This window comes from Chionomys nivalis, chromosome 2, assembly GCF_950005125.1.
Source record: "Chionomys nivalis chromosome 2, mChiNiv1.1, whole genome shotgun sequence".
In the NCBI taxonomy this organism is placed as follows: domain Eukaryota; kingdom Metazoa; phylum Chordata; class Mammalia; order Rodentia; family Cricetidae; genus Chionomys; species Chionomys nivalis.
The window spans coordinates 127,773,081-127,793,877 of record NC_080087.1 but is presented as its reverse complement, the minus strand read 5'-3'; the positions used below and the strand labels follow the sequence as shown (position 1 = coordinate 127,793,877).

The 20,797-nt window shown below is 36.6% G+C and overlaps 2 protein-coding genes across 2 annotated transcripts in view; one reads left to right on the top strand and one right to left on the bottom strand.

Moving 5' to 3' along the window:
• The window catches only part of Erbb4 (erb-b2 receptor tyrosine kinase 4), a 1,078,513-nt gene that overhangs the window by 546,465 nt on the left and 511,251 nt on the right, over positions 1 to 20,797 (bottom strand). The gene's annotated exons all lie outside the window — the stretch shown is intronic.
• Positions 4,348 to 19,849, top strand: LOC130862717 (insulin-like growth factor-binding protein 2). The gene is made up of 2 exons (XM_057752475.1): positions 4,348 to 4,416; positions 18,882 to 19,849. The coding sequence occupies exons 1-2, from the start codon at positions 4,348 to 4,350 to the stop codon at positions 19,554 to 19,556; spliced, it is 744 nt and encodes a 247-aa protein (XP_057608458.1). The 3' UTR covers positions 19,557 to 19,849.

Genomic DNA, 20,797 nt, shown 5'->3' with positions numbered 1-20,797 from the left:
TGATATTTTTATTTCCACTGAAATAAGCTAGTTAGAATAATGCAGTTTAAAGACTACATATGTCCTCTGTAATCTTACAGATTTTGGTGTGACTCTTATTTTGTGAAGATACAAGAAGATCATTAAAAGCCAAGGAGAGAGAAATCAGAATATAGAAAATTTTGTTGACATTTAATCACATGCTTTTAACCTTAGCTACTTATATATTACTTCATTAGGACAGTCCAAGATGAAAATCACTGATGGCAGAGAATTGAATGGTAAGTTTGAATGAATTATACAATTCCTCTATGGTTCAGAGTCATCATTTCTACTATTGATATATTAAGAGCTCTAAATTCTATATTTATTATGTGAAGCGAATCACTATGGGAGTATGTATTTAATGTTGACACTGAATCAAGCAGTGTACACTGGCCAGGCCTTTGGGAGGTGATCGGATCATGAGCTTTCTTATCTCATCCATTGTTTAACTTATTTATAGGTAGGCTATAGAAAGGTGGGTAACAACTTCCAAAGTTGGGACTTGGTGAGAAGTGGTCACTGAGGCATTCCATGGAAGAATATTTGATGCTGTGTTCTTCTCTCCCTCTCTTTACTTCTTGGCCATTCTGAAATAAAGAGCTCTGTTCCATAATATTCTCTCAAGCCCAGCCTTCCCAGAGGGCTGAAAAATTGAGAACGGAGGATGAAGAACTGTAGTCATGGGTCAAAACAAATCATTCCTTCTTTGAAGGGTTTGTAGCTAGTCACAAAGTAAGAAGAAAAGAAAGATTTATAGAATAAAGAAAGGTAAACAGCCCAGAAACAAAATGTAATTAAAGAGAAACAGGTTAAGTTAAATTAGAAAAGCTTGCTAAGAATAAGCCCAGCTAAGGCTGGGACTTCATAGGTAAGAACAAGTGTCTGTGTATTTATTTGGGACCAGGGTGGCGCCCCCCCCCACACACACACAAATAAACAACTACAGTTAGGTGATGATTGTTGCTTAGGAGCACAGGCTACTCTACCAGAGGTCTTGGTTCCATTCCCAAATCCACATGATGGCACATAACCATCTGCAAACATAAATACCAGGAGATCTGACAACCACTTCTGGCCTTTTGGGGTTCTGCACTAATGTTGGGCACAGATACACTTTCAGGCAATATACATATATTTCTTTAAATATAAGCATAAACATATGCATATAGTTAAAGAAAAAGGCTTAGCTCATAGCAGACCTTTCTCCTGAATTAGTTTGTTTTCTAAATACACAACCTTACCATTGCTTCAGTGAATTGGTTTTATTGCTTATTATATTAGTTATTATCACTGTGACAGAAGCAATTTAAGAATGGAGAGATTCAGTTCTGTTCAAGGATTAAGGAATAACAGTCCGTCATGGTAGGGGAGACATGGTGGCCAGGGCTCCACCCATGGGGCAGAAGCTTGCAGGGTCATTTGTTATATCTCTAGGATCAAGAGTCAGAGAAAATGAACATCAAACTTGGGCAGACTCTCACCTTCAAAAGATACCCACGTTCTCCAGCTGAGCTCCAACTCCTAGGGCCCTAACAGCTTACCAAAGCAGTGTGGCCAGCTGGGAACCTAGTGTTCAAACAGACAAGCCTGTGGGAACACTCCACATGTAAACTATAATACGTTGCTTGTACAAAACCCTTTTTCTTTTATTTCTAAAGCAATCACCATGCATCTCCAATGTTTAGACAAGAAAACTGCTTGGTACCATTTCAGTGTACAATTGAGAGTGACAGTTTCATGTCTGAGGTCTTTTATAAATGTGATTTTCTCCACTCAAAATATAAAAGAGGGAAATAGGTTTGCACAAAATGATGTCTGCCAACAGCTGCCTCTGCTGTACAGCATATGGGAAACGGCCGTGGAGGATTCAGCGTCAGAGGTGACTGCTTGGGAGACTCGTCTGCTGTTGTTTTCCAATGAAAAGGGTGAGCAACTTCAGAAACAGGAGAGCCAAAGTGTGTGGCTATGACTTGACAAGATGCCAAGATACACTTTAGAATCTGTCTAAACATTGGGTTATGCAACACAAAACAAAAGGCTTAATTAGTTTACAAGGAACAAATACTGCTTTTAATCTTCAAGGAGAATAGATTCCAACGTTTCTGATGATGCTCCTAATTTTTAATCCAAACATAGCGAGTAGGCATCAAATGAATGTCTGTGAGAACAGCAAGACTACAGAATCAACATCCACTGGACCAGGGATGTCTAGACCAGAAATCAGAATAGTTCTCATTAAGTATTATTATACAAATAACTAGCTTCTATGCACATTTATTGTTCTTAATCATGGTATTAACTTGTTTTAATCGTGTGTTTTATACATTTAATATAGTTTATGTAATTAAAATCTACTTACCATATCACAGAATTGTTATGGAATATTACTTTAACCCTGTAAAGATATATTGCATTTGTTTTTGCTGCATTTGTTTAACTAGGTAAAAATGTGTTATATTTATTTATGCTACATTTGTTTAATTATGCAAAGATGCGTTGCATTTGTTTTACCTTGCATATTGAAGGCACTTGATTGGCCTAATAAAAAGCTGAACAGCCAATAGCTATGCAATCAAGGGATAGGCGGGGCTGCTACACAGAAAGAATAAATTGGGGGCGGGGACTGGACTCAAGAGAGGATAGAAGAAGGGAGAAAGAGAGGGTCTTGCCTAGAGTAGAACATAGAGAATGAATAATGATTAAAAAGTCCTGATGCAAAGCTTAGATGAAGAGAAACAGGTCAGTTCAAATTATTAGAGTTAGTGAGACAAACATAAGATAAGGCCGAGCATTCATAACTAATAATAATTTGCGAACTGGTTGGGGACCCAATAGAAAGCCTGCTACACAGTATTATTTCTATTTCATAAGCAAAGATTATGATAATTACTCTCTTACTTTAAGCCATACTTTCAATGCTATCCTTATGAAAAAATTATCAGCTACGCAAGAACATACACAGTAATTATGTTAAGTTTCCAAAGACAAATAGAAATTTGCTGAAAACATGGGAAAGTAAACATGATGAGATTCTATTTCAATTAAGGTTATATTTTTTAATTTTTAAAAAGTAACACACACCAAAACTAAGAACAATAACAATAAGAAAAGATATTCTTCCAAACCCTTCCTAAAGGTCTTTATATATGTATCTTATTGATGCTTACAAAATAAGAGTCTTTTAAAGAGACATTCAGAGTTCAAAGAGATTTTCTGCATGAGTTCATAAAGGACATGTGACCCAATAGTCCTCATATAAATTTAGATTCTGTATTACTATCAGACCCACCAAAACAGAGGTAGGAACGGTAATTGCTTAAAGAGTTACCTATTAGTTGCGTGACAGTGTCATAGTATTGGCCTGACCTGAGCTTCTTCAATTAAAAAAGCTTAAGGGTTTATTTTATTTAATTCAGAGAACAGTATGTAAATGCAATTGGCACATCATAGGTTGTTACACCCTTGTCTTTGCTCCCTCACATGCAATTGTCACATCATAGGTCATTACACACTTATCTTTGCTCTCTTTAGAATACATTTTCACCTCTTCTTTCAGATCCACTCTTCCATTCAGTTACTTATTTCCAAAAAGTTCTATTATGTACTTACTGTGTGAGGAATATTTTTATTGGAAAGTGATTATTGAAAATTAATAAAGAAAATGACCAACAAAAGCAATAGAGAAGACGCATTCTCACAATAGTTATTTCATCATTTAAATGTCATGTATGAAAGCTTAGAAGTAAGAAAAAATTATTCAGCTGCAAAAGAGGTATGACACTTTCTTAATTTTGTGTCCTTTTTTCTTTAAACATGTTTATGTATGTATAAATTTATACATGGATTCATGTATAAATAACTACCTGATTATAATGTTATACTACATTCTGTAACGTCTGAGGTAGCATTTGCAGTTTTCTTTTGACATAATTTCTTACTGAAACGTGTGTGCACACATGTGTGTGTGTTTTGTTCATCAAAAAAAGTTAAAGAAATAAAAACTTACAGTGATAATTTCCCTGAGGTTTTTTTTTTCCTGTACTGGAAATCTATGCTGATGTAATAATTTTATTCTCTTCTAAGATAATATGCAAGTTACTCATAGGGTACAAGAAACATTGGTTCCTCCCTTTTAAAAATTACGTTTTGGTCTTTTTCTGTTTCACTTTGCAAATGAATGAGCCTGTACTTTGAGTGTATTAGAATCTACTCTTTAGGAAGATGAACAGGAATGAAAAATCACCAAGACTCTTAGTAGGTCACAGTCATTATGAAGATGTGTTGATGACAGGAAAAACAATGAAGTTATGTTGTGTGGAGGCGATGACAGAACTTAAAGTTTCTGAATCCTGGAAGGTGACGAAAGCCATGATGGGACATGAGCAGCTCAGCGTGGGACAGAGGAAATAAGTAGGAAGCTGCCAAACAAACTCTGGTGCAGGGGGTTCCCGTAGAGAAAAGAGAGATTGCCCAAGCCCTGAAAACTGATTATTTCCCCAGGATGCAGCATCCAGACTGTGAGCTTAACAAACTGAAATAAAGCTGGATTTATGGAAATTTCCTATTTGGGGATCTGAGGCAAGAAGTGTACACAATAAGCCTGAACCAGGCCAGAATGATGAAGCAATCATGGACTTGGAAGGTCATGCTAACAGGGCCTAAGAGTGAATTCATTTGTTCAGAAAATTAAAAGTAAATTTGAATATAAGAAATGATAATAATTAAAACAGACTGACCCATCAAGTATATTTTAAATCTGAGTTAATATATTTATTGTAACTAATTCTCACTTTTACACATAATACATGAATGATGCAAATTCTTGAAAACTTGCATATAAAATACAATAATGCTTTTGAAGTGTTTTTTTCTATTTTTTTCTATGAGAGTTGCAACATGATGTGATGAACTAATATATTAAAGGCAATTTCTCACTCTGTTAAGGCTACCATATCAGAGTATCACAGACATTAGGCATATGCAGCAATTTTACTTTTCTAATTTCTAGTTGTTAAGAAGTCTAAGATCAAATCTACATCAATTTTCTCTTTGTAGCTATAATGAAACATTTAAGAAATAAAATACTTAAAGAAGAAAGTGTTTGTTTTTTTCTCATGGAAACCATGGTAGGCTGGCTTTTTAATGAACATGATTGATTATGATTGGTAAAACAGAGGATTAGCAAAGACACGACAAAATCTTGGAGGTTTATCAGTTACTGGTCCAAACATGTAAAAATTATCTTGATGAGAAAATAATAAGAATACAATCACCAGACAGTACCAAAGGTAGACTTTACTAATAAATACCAACCAAGGGTATGCATGTAATATATTTTGATGATGATAATGTATCATGCAGGTTGCCTAACATTTATACGAAGAGAAACCTAAATTATCATAATCTAGGATATAGTTTTATAAATAATGTATTGAAATTGGAACTCATTATATTTTGTAATTTGTTCATTAGATTAACATCTGCAGGTAATTGTCATATACTACATATAAGGCTTTTAATCCTTATTTCATTAATATTTAGGTTTATTAATATTAGTAATTTAAAATATGGATACACTCTTTTCTTTAATGATGTTCATTATCTAAAACAAGATAAAGTCAAAGAAAACATCTAACCAATTTTATTAAAATTATCACACAGATGCATGATTATATTGAAATTATATTGGCTATGCTTTGAAATTTATAGAATTATAAGAAATAGGGTTTGATTTACATATTATAAAATTCTCAAACTATTTTTAAGAGCCATTTTCTCCTTTCCCAGGGGATCAATGTATGTCTCTTCCCAGCAACCACAAGGTGGCTTATAGCATTGCTACTTCTAATCAGTAAGGGAGTCCATTCAAGCTTAATCTAAACCCATGTTCATAAAGTATATTTTCTGGGTCTTGAGGCTTCCATTTGAAACTTATTTCTGAATTGTGCTACAATAAAATGTAGAGTACAAATGTAGAATTCATGTAGAAAACATACAGGATGCAAAACTCTTATACCTAAACAGAGACATGTAACGTTCACATCTATTCATACTGAACTTAGAAAGAAAACAGACATCAAAGATTTATATCCTCCTTAGGAAGAAAATGACTGACAAACACAGAAACAGCTGTAAGGATGCTGTGAACCAGGGACAGACATCTAGCTGCAAGTACCCAGAAGAGACCACAGAGCATGTTAGAGATAGAACCCATTTCATTTCAGCCAATATTTTTTTGTTACAAATTTTTTTCAATAACCAGATCCTGATACCACTGTGTATAATTTATGCTTTATCCTACATAAAAATGGTTACACTCACTTTATAGCTAGCTATGTATAATTTCTTTCACAGTTAATAGCATCTTTGTTAGCATAGTCTATACTTCACTGTGATTATAAAATCAAAAATGGTAGATATCTCTGTGTATGGTTGAAGATGAATGATATGAACTGAATGCTAAGGGGATTCTTTTCCTATTTCACAGTGATTCCATGATATTCACTAAAAAGGTAAAAGAGAGAGATAAATTGAAGAATAACGAATATCAGGACACAAGCTTGAAAAAATTCCTCTGAACACTTAGGTTGTTCCAAATTGTGCCACCTAACTGTATAATGTTTGGCAATGTTCACCTCACCCTTTTCAGACTCCTGTTTCCAGAAGGGAAAAAAATGCATCTTCATGAAGCCTCCCAGTTTTCATGCCACACTCACATTTCCATTATGAAAGCAAATACAGCAATGTATATTTTTCCCCTAAAATATTTTCATCATGTGACCCATAAATATACAGTCACAATCGTTAATATGTATACTTATGAGATCATGAACAGCAATTTCCATTTCACACATATCTTTTTAATGTTTGTAAACTTGAGATTAAGAAATTTATATTCCATTCTTAAATACTTGATATATATTTTAGTGCATTACTTTTAGAGTGTAAGAAGAAGTTATCTAAAAAAATCTTGAATGCCAATTCAAAGAAGGAAAGCTTTATTTTCTTAGTAAATATTGTTTCTAACCATATTCTGTGAAGAGTTGGTTAGTTTTTCAGTGACGATTGTATTATTACAATGTTTACCATAATTAGAAAGCTTTTTGAAATGTAAGTTCATTATTTTCTGTCCCTATGTGTCTTGTACACAATTTAAACTATGTTTTAAACAACCAAATGCATAAGAAAAATTATTTTATTAATAAATATTGATGCATTTAGTATTGATATTCATGCCATAAAAATAACAGAAAAACAATATTTAGGATGCATGAATTCTAAAGTGCTATATTTTTGGTCATAATAGTCTACCAAAAATGTTCTCCAACAAAGCCCTAGGCATACCTAGCACAAACAATAAAAGGTGAAAAATGCAGAGACTCTGTGAATTAAGTCATTCCCAGCCCAAAATTATACCTCTCTCTCTAAGGTTTGGGGAACACCAGAAAAAGAGGGAGTGGAAAGAATGAAAGAACCAGAACAGGGTGAGAAAGGTTGCCAATGCTATTTCCAGGATGTAATGCAGCCATTTCAAAGATGATCACATAGTCACTGTAGTTGCCTGAACTGGGCCTGTCTAAGACTGGATTCTAAACAGGCTCATGGGGTCCTTCCGCTTCTTATGAGGTTATTGACTTCTGATGAATTCTTGATGACTCATGATCATTGTCTTCAGTGTGTACTCAATGGTGAGTCCACCAGACACCAGTGGATGCTTCCCAATTCACTGTCACATAAAAACTTAGTGGGTCATGAAACTAAACAAACAGACATGAATGTGGGAAAATTAATTTTAGGAAGAAAGGCAAAATTTAAGGGTAGAAGGGGGACAAGAGAGAGCATGGGGTGAAATTAGCAGAATGCATTTTTATACATATAAAATGTATATACAATGTCCTTTATACAATGAACAGATTGGTCAATAATAAAAGAATTAACAAGACTTGCCTTCCTCCACATAGTGAGTTATTCTTTATTAGTAATATTTTAAATTTGATACTGAAAATCTTTTCTGTACCTAATGTGGAGACCTATGAATATGTTTTAGTGATTCACCTGATATGAGAAAATATTCTTGAGTAAATGATGAAATACAGGATTTTTGTTCACTTTTACCATTTCATTCTCATCTGCACAGAACAATCAGATGAGCCATGTTTTCTCCTCTCCTTGAAATTAAAGTTAGTTCATGGAAAGTTTACTTACAAGATTAATATGTCCTTTATATCAGTCATTCCATCAGAGTGTTATAATCATACTGAATCAATTAAAACAGATAAATCTCTAATGAAGTTTAACACTCACCCAGCATTTCAGCATACCTTCTCTTGGGAATGAGCAAAGATATCTGAGGCCACATTTACTTAATTGCTCTAGGATAAATCTCTGTGTTTAATCACAGATTGCTTCCATGGAGATTCCCAACAATTTTAATTGGTTTCATTCTTTATTCATTCATAGATTTGAAACATTTTATATATATTTTCATAGCTAAAAACATAGCATTCATTTCATGTTTCTATTTTTTCCTAAGGTGCTGGATGTCAGAGAAGGTCTCTTCTTATCACGAAGCTTGAGATGAATCAAGATGAACAGCAGCTTTTTCAAATGAGCGAATCATCCTGAGCTCCACCGCCAAAATGTAGTCATATATTAATCTCTTGATAGATATCATTATAAAAATAAGACATGCAAAAATATACAGTAATTTGTTGCCAGCAAGTCAATGGCAGCATAGAAAGTAGTAGACTAAAACAGAAATTAGACCTTTATGTACACGTCTGGAATATAATTATGTGTCTGTGACTTTTATGTTCCGGGAACAAAACAATAATAGAGACTAAAGATACGTGTATATTAGCAACAGGTTATTATTGTACATTCCTGTAGCACAGTACTCAGAAAGCTTATGCAGGACAATTTCAAGTTCTATGCTATTATAGGATACATAGCAAGACCATATGTCAAAGTTTGTCTTCAGCATGGTTTGATATCCATTGTTATACTTAATACATTTTGTGATAGGATCCAATTGGAAAAAAATAGATAAGTCATTTTGGGTTTGAAAAGGGATTAAGGAAAAAAGAAATCTTGTTTGTATATGCATATTAGTCCTGAGAATATGAAAATGAGGCTTCTGATTTTCTTTTTTTTTTTTAAGAGTAGATCTTGAAAATGTATTTGAAAAAAGTTCTAAGAAATGTAAAGAGTGCAAACTGAATGAACTTAAATGTATGGCATATTGTCACATCACAGATGATCTTAGGTATATTTTTTAAATTCTTAGCTGCCTATGTACATGTGCACTTACACACACACACACACACACACATCTAGCCACAAATACACACATACCTGCATCTGTAACACTTAACAAAAGAATTAACTTCTTAAATGCTATTTCAGTATTTGAAATTGTACATTGTTACTATATTAAGGATAATCCTTAAGTCATAGTAACAGGCTCTTGAGTACAGTTTCATGCAGAGAACTACAAGAATTTGAAAATTATCCTGACGTAAACAAAAGTGTCCACAAATAAAACTATGAGTATTTTGTCAGCAGAGTGTGTGTAGAAGCTGAAAGCTTAACCTTTTCCCCAATATTAATTTTATATTGTCATTACATTGTAGAAATGATAATTCCTAAAATATTTCCTAAAACAGAGTCATGAATTGTACTCAAAATTTGATTAGAAAATAAATGATGAATTGTTTAGATCTGTCCAAATGTTGTGGTTCCCTACACTACATTGCCCCCCAACTTGCTCTTTTTGGCATTTTCTTTTGAAAAACAAAGAAATGGCAGCTATAACATTTATATAATTTATAGAAATTATTATCTTCAGTGGAAACATAGGAGTACATTTTACCTGTGTATATGCAGGAGATGAGTGATTGTTTTTTTTTTTCATCTTCTTTTGAAAACAGAAACAAAAAATTCTATCTACATGCCTCCTAGCTAGTATGATATTTTTAACGCAGTTTTAAAAAATATTTTGAAGTTCAAAATGTAATTGCTACTTAAAATTATCACATTTAGTCTCCATAGCACCCAGACACTAGAGTATATAGTTTCCTCTATCACTATAATTCAGAAGCACTTCATGAAGATGCCCTAGTCTGTCCTACAGACAAATGAATGCAAGGCAATAAAATTCTAGTTGAGTGTTTTGTGCCACTTGTCCTATTTGCCCTTTTCCTGTACTTTCCCTGGTTTTCAGACAAATAGCAAAGTCCCTTAATAAGACCAAGCGATAAAGAAGTCCAGGAATGCAGGCTGTTAAATGCCTGTTTTTGGTTGGAAATAACTGTTTGAGATGCCAAATTGACAAGAATATTTTGGCATGGCACTGAGATTGTAGTGTTGACCTGTATTACAGTGTTGGTTAGCCCCAAAGGCTGTATTCCTGAACAGCTGCCCTGGTGACTGTAAAGTGTGTTAACATCCAGAATTGGTGAGCATCATGGTGTCATTAACCCGCATAGCAGAGCCACCTCCTCATTTGTGTCAGGACCATCTAAATCGTTTAATTACAAAGAAGTTTTAGCCACCTATTTCTCTTTGAGTAGTATGGTTTTTCTTCAACTCAACTTCTATCATTGGAAAAGTAATCAAATATTCTGTAATTTACTAAGAAAATTCATCAAATCTGTGTATCACCATGATATTGTATATTTTTTGGATTATGACATGATTCAGGTATCAGCCAAACATGAATTCATCATCAATTAACAGCCTTCATTTATTTATTTCCTAGTTATGTATATCCAATCATTTTGACTTATAATTTATTTCAATATATATTTTTTAATATTCCTAATTAAAAAGTCTCAAAAGTAAAATAAAATTTGATGTTTTAAAAAATGAACACGGATCTACAAAACTTGCAGGACACTAGCTATGAAAATGTCTTGATAGAATGTTTAATAACAATATTATTTGGAAATTAGTAGATATGAAAGGGTCTTAATTGTCAAAGCTAAATTTTAAAGGTGAACTCTAATATTTAGAAATTTCTGAACAACCATTTTTCTCCTAAACATGCGTGAAATTCAAACACTTGGGGAGAGAGAAGGGTTCACGTTTTACTTTTGTGAACACAGAAAGATTTAATAGAAGGTTGGGGTGAATCTCAAGGGGCGAGCACTTGCCTAGCATGCATGATGCACTCCCTTAAATCCATAGTACTGCCAAGGAACCAAAAAGGAAACCTTTAATTAGAAGTTGTCTTGAGAAATCCTTGACTGGCAAAATGGTTCATTAGGTAAGGTACTTGTTTCATAAGGGTGTGAAACTGAATTTGAATGCCTAGAAATCATATAAAAGTATAGTGTGTGTGTGTGTGTAGCTCATATGTTGTCCATACACTAGTAGTTGGTGCCTATAACCATTTGTATCCCACAGCAATTATTTAACTCAAGAAGTTATAAAGGAGATTGGAAGACACAGAAGCTCTAGACATTATTGTAATATATTGTATTCATGTATGAAACTACCAAAGAAATCATTGTCCAGATGATAGCACAACTAGTTGAATTCATTTTCCTTAAATGATAAGCACTGATAAATGAGTTCTTCTTAAATCATAACATGTAATCAAAATCATTTGCATTATCACCTGTATTTACCTTTCCAGGCCTACAAAAGACAATAGGTTCATCTCTTTTGCTTTTTTTCTTAAATACTACATGTAAAAGAAGGGTTTGCTTCGCAGATGAGCACAACAGTGAGAAAATCACAAATCTTGCTACTTAATCAACTCATTTACTCAAATGACAAATATTTAAATTGGAACAGCTTGAGAACAGCTACTCCACGGTGTTGCTAGCCATGAATTATTGTTCTCCTTCTGGATTTTTGTGACAGAGATGGAGTGGATGACAGCACTCCATAACGAAGATGGAATAGTAAATTCTGCATTTCCTTAACAATTGCAAATGAACTTCTTATTTAAATGCTTGTGTTTGTCAATAGTAATAAAATTAAGTAACTGTTCTTTTAATGTCAATGATAAATACAGGAAGGTAGATAAATCAAATTATGCTAAGTTACGAGTGATATTCTTGAAATTAATTGTTTGAAATGATAAAATATCCCTGAGCTTTAGATAGCAAAGACCAAGCAGTTTTTAATATTCTTTTTCTTTTCCATTATTTTACTAGTGAAATTGTCTACACCTGACACGGACAACAAACATCAATGTTTGTAAACATTCAGGCACTTATCATAGACTAAACTATCATCTCTGCCTTCCTCTTCCTCTGGTGGTAAATTCGTTGCACTGTTGAAAACTTCATATTGTGTGGAAGATTAATATTATTGACAGGAAAAAATGGGGTATGAATTTCATTTCTAGTTCTCTTGAGTAAAGCTGAATAGTCTCCAGTTCCAGGAGTTAAAGTATCATTTCTTTTTCTGGGGTCACACATGTTGTCGAGTCCATATATGAGTAAACAAGCAGGTCTTCCGATTTAAAATACAAGAATTGAATATAGGTGACGTGTAATCTTAGCATCCTTGTAATACTGTACTTATCTACTCTTAACCTTGGCACTCAAGGGATTGATTGTTTATCAACTAATCTCAGATATGAACATTGTGCTATAGAAGTGGTTCAGCAACCCAGGAAGAGAACTAGAATTTGGGTCGCTAGATCCCAGGTTCATACAGGGGTAATGGCTAGCCTGGAAATTTTAGCTTCAGTTGAACATGGAGGATCTGTGGAGAAACTGACTGGGGAAAGCTTTTAGTTTGATTGAGACTTTACCTTAGGGCTGGTGAGAAGAATCTACTATTAAAGGTTAAAATTCTACAGAATCCAAAGAAAAGGAATTTGGCTTGAATGAGACTCTACATCACAAAGAATGAGGTAGAGGAGAAAAGGGAAAGAGGTTGGACTCTGGACATCAACTTCAGGTCTCTACACACCCTATACATGTGCACTCCCCCACATATACAAGCACACACATGGGAATACACACATATGCATAGATGTGAAAAACTATTAACACCTAAGAAAGCGAGAAAGGCAGTGTAGTAAGTTCTGTGGAAAAATAGATGAGTTTTATATTGGCTGAGAACAGTAAGAATAAAAACGGTGAAGAAAAGCCAATAGAGAAATAGGATATGTGTGTGTTTTAGAGTGTATGTGTATGCACATGTGCATGTATAAAACTTTAGGTAATACTCAATATAATCCTCCCTAGTATAGAATTTGTGTTATTGATGGAATTTAGATAGTGATTTACTTTTCAGAATTTATTCAATTCTTTCCTTCGTTAATAACAAGGTTAGCATAAAATAAGGGTATCTCTACTAATGGATACATTTATTCAAATTTTATGTTTATTTGTCAACTTGTCTTTATTTAGCAAGCATGTATGATTTCCTTTGAGTAATTCACTAGGCGATGAATCTCTTGATTCACTAGGCAATGTCCACCTACTTAAAACCCACCCATATCTGGACAGGGAAAATATTTTGGGGCATGCTTCTCTAATGTGTGCTTTTGTTGTTATATTTGCCTGTTTTATCACTTTGTCGTTTTGTGAAAATACCAAGCAATCTCAAAATAAACTTTCAAATATGCTCCATTATATATAACAATGTATAAAATGCTTGTGTCTAGTGTTGTATAACTTTAAACATTTCCATAAACATGCATTTATTTATCAATAGTTTATAAATGCTTTGTGTGCAGACATTAAGCAAATTTTAAGGACCATGTGCTTTTCTATCTCCTTTCTCAAAATGCATTATATGGTGAAGTTAAAGCTCACAATTAAAACCAGCATATGGGAATCTATATTTCATCAGTGTTTTTAATCATTAGAATTTCTTGCTGCTTTCTTGTCAGACTAGAATACATTATCGGTGCCATTTCACCTTGTAATGTAGCTGAAGAATAGCCAGGAAACATCCTATCAGGACTGTTATCTTCCTCCACTAGTATGTGTTAATTCTATTTAATTCAAGACTTTCTGATTTTTTTTTAAAACTTCTTATTTTGTAAAATGTTAGCTTAAATAAAAGTTCAGGGATATTTACCTTTGAAACCACTTTATGCAAAGAAAGTTACAATATTCAGAAATAAGCTGGCATGAACCAAGAGTGCCTGCCTTGATGTTCACATCCTGGCCCCTACTCTTGTCTCAAAGCAATAATCGCACACAAAGAAGGATACCAGAGGGAACAATGTACTCATATTTTATTATTTCAAATTAAAAGTTGCCTAAACAACATATTCAACATGCATTAATGTTTCTCCCATTCGATTTCTTTCTTTCTTTTTTAGTATTTGTTTTGTTTGGTCTGGAAGTATCTCATATGTCTTTGTCTGGCCTTGGATGCCTGTGCACTTACCTCCTAAGAGTGATAATTGCATGCCTGTACCACCACACCTAGTTCTTGGGATGAAAGAGAGTGGACCCAAGATTCATGTGTGTTGAACAAACAGTGTATTACTTATGACCACATAGTAAATTCTGAAGTCCAAATTTACTCAAAATTCTTGACTTTTCTTATAGGTTTACTTCCAAATTATGCCTTTGAACACTCAGATGACTTCGCCTCAGCCTCTTGTTTCCCTGAAATCTGCTATGCCCATGTTTGGCTTTCCCTTTCCTCCATGGAAAAGCTCTGTTGTGCTTTAAATTGTCATGTCATGGCCATGTTTCCCTGTGGGTACTCCGCACACAGTCACACAGAGTAAACCCGCTTGGCTGCACCAACGCTGTACCCCATTCTAAAATCTACCGGATACACTGCAAAGGAGGGAATTGATATTTTATCCTTCAATTCCACCTACTGAAACAATGTAACAGGCAGTAGCTGCTTAGTAACTATAACTGACTGGATGAAATGATGAACCTAGCATTTCCACTGCCCTGTGAATAAAGTGAAGCAAATTTTGTAAACCCAGATAGTTAGTCTCCTTTATTTTATACTTTCAAGTATGTTAATGCATCTTTCTTACCAAATGCTTATTATTGATGGTATAACTAGAAATATAATTATTTACTTTAGTTATAGTTGATATAATTAGTTATTTATATTACATTTAAAAAATATCAAGACATTCAAACAACACACACACACAAACACATGAGAAACTCTTTATAAGTGCTGAGAACAGAGAAGGAATTATTTGGGAAGTACTTGAACATTAACTTCAGAATTGGTTACGGTACGTATTGTCTTTGAAGTACAATTCTGAGAAACTTTGGAGAAAAGAGCACCACAAGTCCTTTCAGAACAGTGCGATGTGTTCCTAAGGAGCCCTCCAGGCTTTTTAATTCTGCAAAGCTGGCTGAGTGCCTGTAGTTTGGCTGGTCTGTTTGGCCAACTCTTCATATCCAAGGTAAACTATGGCTACTAATAGAGGGGCCAACGAGTCCTGCCTACAGAATAGCAAATCAATCCTTTACAACAATTGCAATGATTTCTTTCCTGCAAAAATGTCACTCTAACCTTACACAGGTATAGATAATAAAAATTAACATTTTAGCATATAATATCAACATAAAATAACATGTGGCATATAACATCAATCAAAATCTTTAGCAGGTTTTGATTTTATATTTCAATGTGGGTAGTAATTTTTGGCATGCTGTAAATTCTTTACACAATACTAAGGAATCTGTTATTTCTTTCAGAAAAAAAGAAATAGTTGAAGGCTTTTAAACAGGGAATTAAATGGTAAATGGTTCAGGACATAGACTGCAGTGGGAAACAGAATGAATAGAAAGAAGAAGATGAGGGGCTCTAGCAAGAGCTCCGCAAATAACTAGGGACATGGATGAAGACAGACACAGTGGGTTAGGGAGAAGTGAAATGATTTAAGTGCTAGTATGAAGGAACACCAGAAATACTGTTGCATAATGAATAGAGAAGTCTGAAGTAAGGTTGACCTAGTACTCCCAGAAATATGGATTCCACTCACTAAAAGGAAAGAAGTAAAACCTTTGTTTTGGGTTGAAGCTTTGCATAGCTATAGAGTTTGTTGAATCTGTATCAAAGGGTCATTTTCTTCTCTTTTTGTTCATTTCATTTATTTATCTATTTATTTGAAATACCAGCCACAGCCTCCTACCCATCATTCCCTCCCAGTTCCTTTCTCTCATCCCCTACCTCCCACCTCTCAGTTCCCTTCTATTCATCTCCATCCAGGAAAAAGCAGGCCTCCTGTGAGTATCAACATAACCTGGCATATTGTGTTGCAGTAAAACTGAGCACCTCCTCATGGACCCAGAATGATAAGTGGGATACCAAAAGCCAGTAAAAAGTCAGAGATTCTGTGGTACAATGTTCTTTTATCCTGTCACTTGTATTATTTTTAATAAAATGCTGATTGGCCAGTAGCCAAACAAAAAGTACAGGTATGACAACCAGGCGGGAAATAGAGGCAGGGTAATGAGAACAGGAGAATTCTGGGAGAGGAAAGCTCAGTATGCAGCTGTGACCCAGAGGCAGATGAAGCAAGATGTGACTGTCTCACCAAAAACGTACCAAGTCACGTGACTAACATAGACAAGAATAATGGGCTAATGTAAGATGTAAGAATTAGTTAACAAGAAAAACCTGAGCTACAGGACCAACCAGTTTCCAACTAATGTATATCTCACTGAGTTTATTTGGCACCAAATGGCTATAGGACCAGGTGGGACAGACACTTTAGTTCAACAGAATGCCACCCATGTGAACAAGTGCATTCACAGAAAGCCTAATGGAGCTTAGGAAGTATTTCTAGACACAAAATAACAGCATTAAGCATGGCTTCTTGGTAGTAGCAATTTCTTGGGTTTGCTCTGTTTGCTAGAGGCAAGTGCTCTCATTTAAGAGAGGCTTCCTAATTCAGCTTTAGCTGCAAAACCTTGCAGCTCTTTTGAGAGGCTCTGCCACAAAACACTTGAATGTTGCTTATGAATAGCCTACAGCATGCTTCTTGGTGGCAGCATGGACCTTGAAATGCCATAGAGTTGTGACAATAAATGTGGCTCAGACTGGTCCTCCTCCATAAGGCTGGAATCTCAGAAAACTAAGGAATGGACTCGATCCAGCTGTCAAAACCACAGCTTTAATCCTAGCCATGTTGCTTAGCAAATTAGAGACTCATGTAGTTAGAAAAAGAGAGAGCGATACAGTAAAAAGAGATTCAAAGGCAAAGAGAACTTATTGTGGGTTTAAAGGGGAGATGGGTAGAGACAAGTGAGAAGGGGGGGATGGGGAGAGCTTGGGGGAATAGGATGGTTGGGATAATGGAAGGATCGATATGGGAGCAGGGAAGTATATATTTTAATTAAAGGAGCCATTTTAGGGTTGGCAAGAGCCTTGACTCTAGAGGGGTTCCCAGGGGTTCAGAGAGATGTACCCAACTAGGTCCTTGAGCAGCTGAGGAGAGAGAGCCTGAAATGGCCAAATCCTATAGCCATACTAATGAATATCTTGCATATCACTATAGAACCTTCATCTGGTGATGGATGGAGATAGAGACAGAGACCCACATTGGAGCAATGGACTGAGCTTCCAAGGTCCAAATGAGGAACAGAAGGAAGGAGAACATGAGCAAGGAAGTCAGGACCATGAGGGGGGCACCCACCCACTGAAACAGTGAGGCAGATCTATTGGGAGCTCACCAAGGGCAGCTAGACTGGGACAGAAAATGCATGGGATAAAACCAGACTCTCTGAATATATGGACAATGAGGGCTGCTGAGAAGCCAAGGACAATGGCACTGAGTTTTGATCCTACTGGATGTACTGGCTTTGTGAGAGCCTAGCCTGTTTGGATGTTCACCTTCCTAGACCTGGATGGAAGGGGAGGACCTTGGACTGTCCACAGGGCAGGGAACCCTGACTGCTCTTTGGACTGGAGAGGGAGAGGGAAGTGAGTGGGGTGTGGGAATAGGGGGAGGGGAAGGGAAAAGGGAGGCGGGGAGGAGGCAGAAATTTTTAATAAAACAATTTTAATAATAATAAGTATATATATATATATATATATATGTAGGCTTGGAAGACAAAGGAAAAGTATAAAGTCCTTAAAATAAGAAAGAGAGTAGTTGAATGTGGTGGCACATACCTTTAATCTCAACACTTGGAAGGCAAAGGCAGAGAGATCTCTGTGAGTTCAAAGACAGTCTGGTCTACAGAGTGAATTCCAGGATGGCCAAAGATATACAGAGAAACCCTGTCTCAAAAAGCCAAAAACTAAAAATAAAAGAAATAGAGGTTAAAATAAAGCCACATAAAGATAAAAAATACACAGAGAGTCTGGACATTTTATGTTATTATGTTCTCTTTGAATTGTTTGAATGCTGAGGAAGGAGTAACAGCTAGTAAGAGATATTTGTTTATGAATGCTGCTGAATTAATCCAAGACAGGTATTTTGAAAGCACCTTGACTTCAAAATTGAAGTCAAAAGGTATGTTACTTTGGAGAAGATGTTTTGCTTTTGTTTCCACAGGAAATGAGAGGCTGTGAATTCATTCTGAGTTAAGAAAAATCGGGTTTGATCAAGGAAGACCACCTGAGAAATATCTGGTAGGAACGGATTGCCCAGATGTCTGAGTTCTATATCCAGAACAGATTCAAGACTGCTGCCTGAGATGATCAAGATTTACGGGATACTCCAGTCCAGGACTTGATCATAGTACTAAATTTTCTTTAGGTCCCATAAGATTATCACTGCCCAGAATCAGCAGGAATTAGCCTTGAAAACTATGCTCACATTCCCCCCAAAATGGACTATGCATATTTTCCTTTGTTTAGAATGTTGGCTACAAGTTGTTTTTGATAATGGTCAGGAGAAAAGCTAAACAAAGGAGATAAGATTCAAGTTCTTGTTTTTTAAATAAAAGAGGAGGTACACACCGCGCTGCGTGCAGTCGCTGCGTTGCTACCCCAGTCCTGGCTCTGAGCTGCCCCTGAAGGCGCTGGTCACCGGCGCGGGTACCTGTGAAAAGAGTCGCGTGGGTGCTACCCCACAGCAGGTTGCAGATAACAGTGATGACCACCCTGAGAGAGGTCTGGTGGAGAATCACGTGGATGGGACCATGAACATGCTGGGAGGCGGAAGCAGTGCTGGCCGGAAGCCCCTCAAGTCAGGCATGAAGGAGCTAGCCGTGTTCCGGGAGAAGGTTACCGAACAGCACCCGCAGATGGGTAAAGGCGGCAAACACCACCTCAGCCTGGAAGAGCCCAAGAAGCTGCGGCCACCTCCTGCCAGAACCCCTTGCCAGCAGGAGCTGGACCAGGTCCTAGAACGCATCTCCACCATGCGCCTTCCGGATGATCGGGGCCCCCTGGAGCACCTCTACTCCCTGCACATCCCCAACTGTGACAAGCATGGCCTGTACAACCTTAAACAGTGCAAGATGTCTCTGAATGGACAATGTGGGGAGTGCTGGTGTGTGAACCCCAATACCGGGAAGCTGATCCAGGGAGCCCCCACCATTCGGGGAGACCCTGAGTGCCATCTCTTCTACAATGAGCAGCAGGAGGCCGGCGGGGCTCACGCCCAGAGGGTGCAGTAAAACCGCAGCTAGTCGGTGCCTGGCTCCCCTACCCCAAACACCAGCAGAAACGGAGGGTGCTTGGGTTATGGGTAGGGAGGATTTCTCACTTTTGACACATGTATTTATATTTGGAAAGAGACCAACACTGAGCCCAGAAGCCTCCCAGCCCCCCCTCCAGCTGCAAATAACCTGGGCCTCCATTCTTGCTTCTCTTGGGGAGGGGAAGGGTGGCACTGGGGGTGCTGGGTACAGCCTTGGGAATGGGGAAAGAAATTTTTATTTTTGAACCCCCGTGTCTCTTTTACTTAAGATTAAAGGAAGGAAAAATAAAAAAAAAAAAAAAAAGAGGAGGTGATGTGGGACAATGGTCTTTTATCCTGTCACTTGTTCTATTTTTAATAAAATGTTGTTTGGCCAGTACCAAATAGGAAGTACAGGTATGACAATCAGGCAGGAAGTAGAGGTGAGACAATGAGAACAGGAGAATTCTGGGAGAGAAAGCAAGATGTGACTGCCTTGCCAAAAAAAGGTACCAAACCGTGTGGCTAACATAGAATCATGGGCTAATATAACATGTAAGAATTAGTTAATAAGAAAAGCCTGAGCTATGGGGCCAACCAGTTTCTAACTAATGGAGAACTTCATTTTATTTATTTGGGACTAAATAGCTGAAGGACCAGGTGGGACAGAAACTTCTGTTGACACAGAGATGCCCTTCGTCCCTTACGATAGGATTCCCACAAGCTACATATATGCAGAGCTCTTAGGTCATTCTCAAGCAGCTTTCCTGGTTCTCAGTTCAGTCTCTGTGAGCCCCTGTAAACCCAGGTTAGTTGCATCTCTGAGTTTTTAGCAGTCTTCTTGACCCCTCTGGCTTCTACACTCCTTTTTCTCCCTCGCCCTCTGCAGGATTCCGAAACTCTGCTTAATGTTTGGCTGTGGTTCTCTCCATCTTTCTTCACCATTGCTGAATAATAACTCTGATGACAACTGGGGTAGATACCAATCAGGTATCAGGAGATGGCCAGCTCAGGCTATGTATGAGCTATTGCTAGGAGTCTAAACTGGGGTCCTCCACATAGACTCCTGAGAGATTTTCCTATGCCAAGCTTCCTCCTGACTGTGAAATGCCTTCTCCCCGAGCAGTCCCCTTCAGCAATCTCCCCTTCCATGCCCCCCAAACTATTTTCTCATGTCCCCCTCAACACCTGCCCTCAGATCACTCATGAAATTTCTTTTATTACCCCTTCCCAGGGAGA